The sequence below is a fragment of the Trifolium pratense genome, linkage group LG2 (genome assembly GCF_020283565.1).
Source record: "Trifolium pratense cultivar HEN17-A07 linkage group LG2, ARS_RC_1.1, whole genome shotgun sequence".
Taxonomy (NCBI): domain Eukaryota; kingdom Viridiplantae; phylum Streptophyta; class Magnoliopsida; order Fabales; family Fabaceae; genus Trifolium; species Trifolium pratense.
This window is the reverse complement of record NC_060060.1, coordinates 71,134,739-71,140,824: the sequence shown is the minus strand read 5'-3', so window position 1 is coordinate 71,140,824 and position 6,086 is coordinate 71,134,739. Positions and strand designations below refer to the sequence as shown.

General features: G+C 32.3%; 1 protein-coding gene across 1 annotated transcript; it reads right to left on the bottom strand.

Annotated features, from left to right (window-relative positions):
* Positions 1–3,895: 3,895 nt before the first annotated feature.
* On the bottom strand, positions 3,896–4,873 carry LOC123905359. The gene has a single exon (XM_045954964.1). It carries the CDS (start codon positions 4,871–4,873, stop codon positions 3,896–3,898), a length of 978 nt encoding a protein of 325 aa, XP_045810920.1.
* Between the last annotated feature and the right edge of the window lie 1,213 nt (positions 4,874–6,086).

The window sequence follows — 6,086 nt, the reverse complement described above, 5'->3', positions numbered from 1 at the left end:
TTGCAGTGACCTTGGGTCTCCAAGCAATAGGAAGACTTCTCAGAATCTTCTGAACATGGTCATAGGTGGAATAACTTCTCTTAAGAGCTTTAAGACCAGATACAAGGATTTGAAACCTTGTAAACATAGTCTCAATGTTTTCATCTTGTTGCATAGTGAATAGTTCATATTGCCTTATCAAAAGACTAGCTTTAGCCTCTTGAACTTTTTCATTACCATCATAGGTAGCACACATAGAATCAAAGATAGATTTAGCAGTAGACTTGTCCTCTATTCTGACATAATCTTCATGTCTAATAGCACCAACAACAATGTCCTTTACTCTATGATGCTTAGTGTAGGTTTTTAAGTTAGCTGGTGTGAGTAACTTTCTATGCTCAATGGACAACCTTCCATGTTCATTTAAGTTTTCAAAAGTTACTCCCAGCTCAACCAAATCCCACAACTCATGATCAATAGCAGTAATATTGCTATACAGTCTTTCCTTCCACCACTCAAATAATGATGCATCACCATTGAATATAGGGGCTTTTCTATTGCCACTATGTTCATGTGATTCATTACTTAAGTAGTCATAACCAAAGGCATTTCTAGGACCACCACTGGCCTCACCGGTTCTAGTGCTACTATCGTCTCCTCCAGACATAGTGTTCTCACAAGATCTTTACTGTCTCACTGTTAAGTGAAAGTAACAGACCAGAGCTCTAGATACCAATTGAAGGTGTGAAAACACAAGAAGGGGGGGGTTGAATTGTGTTTTAGCTAAGTTAAAACTTTTTCAAGTTCTTAACTCAACTACGTTAGCAGCGGATAAATAACACAAATAATAACAAGAGAGAGAGAGAGAAATCACACAAGCAATTTATACTGGTTCCTCTCACAAAATGAGAGTAGTCCAGTCCCCTTGCACTTCCAAGGGATTTCACTATAATCACACAAGATTACACCTGCTCAAGCACACAAGCAAGAGACTTCTCAACAATGCTCAAGCACACAAGCTTAAGACTTCACACTTAAGCACACAAGCTTAAGTTTCTCAAGTAATAGTAAAGTATATAACAATATACAAATGCTCTTAATAGAACCTAATGAGAGCCAATACAAAGAGTACAGAGTATTAGACTAAAGTGCAAAAACACTTAACAGCGGTTCAGAGCTTGTATATCACAAAGTTCAGAGTTTGTTCAGCGTACGTTCAATCCTTAATAATTGTATATCTTGTTGTAGCTGAATCTTCTAGTATATATATCACTAGAAAAGAGTCGTTGCAAAAGGAGCCGTTGGAGTTGATAATCTTTTGTCTTCAAGCAGTCTGTCTTGATGCAGTTTGGTTGTATCCAAAACTAAGAAAGAGTTTCAGTTACTTTGACTACAGCAGAGAAGACTTTCCTTATTCAGCTAACAAAACTGAAAGCCCACGTTCTCAAGTTAGAACAGACAAACAGAGGGTAGCTGAACTGATCAGGCTTGAAAGGTCCTTTTCTTCATTGGTAGAAGAGTTGACTTGCAAAGGGAATCTTCACAGATATCAAAATGATCTTCAGAGGTTGATGACGCTTTAGTCACTCAAGAAGTTCTGAAGACTTCATCCTCTGAAGGTTGTAACTTCTGAAGTCCAACATCTTCTGAGCGCTTGTGAACTTCTGAATTCACATCCTCTGAACTTCACTCAGAGCTTATATGATGCTTATATCTGCGCACTTAAAATAAATTTTTAGTCCTTCCAATTGTTTATTAATACTTTGTTATCATCAAAACCTTTATAGATTTAGGGGCAAACATTTTTAAATCAATTTTGTTCCAACAGTGTGCTTTTTATAGGTGAATGAGAAGAAAAACGACAAATAATAATCACAAGTGAACACACTAGAACATCTACTTTTTAGATACATTGAGAATTCAATGTATCTAGCCTATAATATATACTAAATACATTAGATACATTGAGAATCTAATTCGAGGGCGTAGTATTTAATTTAGTCAAAAAAAGACTTACTCTCTGTCCCAAAATAAATGACTTGTTTGACTACATTGAGAACATCTACTTTTTTGATACATTGAGAATTCAATGTATCTAGCCTATAATATAGAATAAATACATTAGATTTTCAATGAATTTAAAAATTACTCGCTCTAGTCCTATATACTCCACTTTTTAGGTACATTGGAAAACTAATGTATTTGGACTATATTATAGTTTAGATACATTAGCATTTCAATGTACCTAAAAAGTAAAAGTTCTCTTATAATTAGGACTAGAGGGAGTATAAGAAAACTTTAGATTCATTATAAAAATGATGTATATAGACTATAATATTGTTTACATAAATCAATTCTATAAGAAATATAAACACTACTCCCTCCGATCCTTATTATAAGAAAAAAGTTTGCCTTCAAGATTCATAGAATGTTTGATGTATCTAATTCATAATATGGTCTAAATATATACTCCCATCCGTCCCATTTTATAAGAGCTATTTTGACTAAATGATACTATTCATTTATTTTGCTTTGACCATATGTTTTTTAATAATATATAGATATAAATATTAATATACAAGATCTTGTTTGATTTGTTTTGATGAATATTTTCAAAATATCAAGTTTTTATAATTTTTACTAATAGAGAATTAAAGATATTAGTGATCAAAATTGTGCATTGGCATACGTGCATTAGTCAAACTACCGGCCTCTTATATTTTGAAAATTGTTATAGTTATTTGAAAATCAATATTAGTTGTTACTTTGGTACGGTATGTTAATTGATACTTATCTGATCAGCTTCAAAAAAATTGCTAATAGTTTATCAATTTCTTTTTAAGGTTCTATTTGATAAAAAATAGGGGATAGTTGATAAATTAGCTTATAACGAATGAACTTATAACGTATAGCTTATAAGCTAAATTTTAGCTTATAACGAATAAGCTAGCTGATTGAATTTGTGGTGTTTAGTAAAATTAGCGGTTAAATTAGCTTATAAGTATGAAATGACATAAAAAAGATACGTTTAATTAATATTTAATTTTTTTCAAGTAAGATGATAAGAGTAAAATTCAAAGAAAAAATGATAAGCTATAAACTCATAAGTTACTTGAAATATTGTTTGAAAAATAAGTTATAAGCTCTCTTTTAATAATTATTATCAAACAGAACTTTTAGCTTATAAGTTTTTTTGTGATATAAAAAATATTTTTCTTTTCTTTTTCTAAGATATAAATTTATATTGTCGATTAAATCACTGTCCAAAATCCTGTAGAATTTTAAGTCCTAAATTTAATAACAGCCTACTAAAATATTTCATAATTGATATCTAAAATTACTTTTCTTAAATTCACAGTCTAGAAAATATATTAATTATCAATCTACACAAGGTAAAAATACTATCAAAGCACACCTAAAATAATTAGGAAATATTAGGATATCACAATGACATATTTTTAACGATGTATACTTTAACACTGCCTGTTCTAAAATTTCAACCATAACTTACATTAAATTAATAGATTAGATTATAGGTTTTCTTTATCTAAAGTTCATTTCCAAGAAAGTAAACATTTCACAAACTATTATAAAAATATAACTAAATGATCAAATAAATTTTATAAAAATACTTAAATTAATAATATAAAGAAAATACTAGTTTACAAAATATGGGGCGTTACAACTTTGCTTGGTTGTCTTTCAACCAGCCATCAAGGTAAACATGATTGAAGTTAGGGTTGGATTTGTCATGGTTATCTTTCAACCATCCATCAAGGTAAACTTGGTTGGAGTTAGGGGTGGATTTTGTTTTCTCGACTTGACTATCTTTCAACCATCCATCAAGGTAAGCTTGCTTGACGTTAGGGGTTGATGTTTCCTTTTGGCCATCTTTCAACCATCCATCAAGATAAACTTAGTTGGAGTTGGAGGTCGACTTTGCTTGGATGTCTTTCAACCAACCATCAAGGTAAACTTGATTGGAGTTAGGGTTGGATTTTGCTTGGCTATCTTTCAACCAGCCATCAAGGTAAGCTTGGTTGGAGTTGGGGTTGGATTTTTCTTTTTGGCCATCTTTCAACCATCCATCAAGGTAAACTTGGTTGGAGTTGGGGGTGGACTTTGCTTGGATGTCTTTCAACCAACCATCAAGGTAAATTTGATTGGAGTTAGGGTTAGATTTTGCTTGGCTATCTTTCAACCACCCATCAAGGTAAGCTTGGTTGGAGTTGGGGTTGGATTTTTCTTTTTGGCCATCTTTTAACCATCCATCAAGGTAAACTTGTTTGGAGTTAGGGGTCAGCTTTGCTTGGTTGTCTTTCAACCAACCATCAAGGTAAATTTTATTGGAGTTAGGGTTGGATTTTTCTTGGCTATCTTTGAACCAGCCATCAAGATAAACTTGGTTGGAGTTGGGGTTGGATTTTTCTTTTTGGCCATCTTTCAACCATCCATCAAGGTAAACTAGGTTGGAGTTTGTGGTCGACTTTGTTTGGCTATCTTTCAACCAGCCATCAAGGTAAACTTGGTTGGAGTTTGAGGTGGATTTTGCCTTGTTAGCTTGGTTATCTTTCAACCATCCATCAAGGTAAGCTTGGTTTCCATTTGGGGTGGATTTTGCTTTTTGGCCATCTTTTAACCATCCATCAAGATAAGCTGGATTGGCGTTGGGGGTGGACTTTGCTTGGCTATCTTTCAACCAGCCATCAAGGTAAACTTGATTGGAATTTTGGGTAGTCTTTTCCTTTTGATCCTTGGTATCTTTCAACCATCCATCAAGGTAAGCGGCATTAGAGTTTGGGTTGATGTTTTCATTCTTGTGTGGAGTGTTTTTGAGCCAGCCATCAAGATAAGGTTGGTCAGCTTGTTTTTCATTCTCTTGTTGAATCTTCATATCTCTAGCAAAGCTTCCGTGGCCATTCTACAATGCAATTGAATAAATAAAGTATTAGTGAATAACAATTTACTATATGATCACATATATAAAAGTTGATAATTTTATTTGTGAATCACAGAAGATAATAGACTAGCATTTCATCTTCTTTCAATCATAATTATACATTCCAAATGTCGTATATTTTTTTATTACAAAGGTAAATTAACAAATATTTTAGAAAATAAAAATACAGATTATTTTTAAAAAAATTAAAATTTATACTCTTAACTAGTGTATCAGGTGCACTAGTTAGCATTTGCCAAAAAATAACGATGGATTAAGATAAATTATAAAGGGGCTGTTAACTTACTCCCACCTAAAACATGTGGGTGGGAGTAAATTAGCAAGCATACTCCCACTTGTTATTTACATAAAAGCCCACTTTCTATTGTTAAAACCAATTTTAAATAAAAGGATAATTTTGTAAGTTTGTTAATTTTTCCAACAAAAACATCATAACCGTTTCTTACATTTTTGCGGGCGGTGATATTCTATTCGTGAGACTTTTTTTGTGTTAATTATTGTGAGACTTACCTAAACCCACCGACTCTTTTTTCTTACTCAATAATACTAACTGTAATTATGGTAATAAAAAAGGTTAAAGAATATATATTAGTTTCGTTCCTGGTACTTGTAACGCCCCAAAAATTAGAATTCATTTTATTTAATTATTTAGTTGTTGTGGTGTGTATTGCCGATGTTTATTTAATTATTTTTGTAATGAATAATTAAATAATTGATAAATAAAATAAAGAGGTGTTGGGAGCATAGAGGAGGAAGTATGTTAGAATAGTAGCATATATAGTTTCATGATTGTAATTCCACTCAAAAGGCTCACGCCTAGTTTCTCTGCTTTAGTGGCCTTCAATGACCAATAACTTCATTGCATTGTTGACAATTAAATGGAAATGGAAACCTAGCTCTCTCATTTGATTGATAGTATTAATCAAAATTAAGAGAAATAATTCGGAGTTATTATCATTTATATGCTATGAATGACATTCTAATTCAAAAGACAAATTGTAACCTTCTTTGATCCCTTCCATTCCCAACTTGTGATACTTCCATTAGCTAATAGTATCACATACTAGCTATTTGATGTCTCTTAATTGTATTCTAATACTGAGCCAATGTATATTGCCACACGTCTTTCAAAACTAGTCTCCTTTGT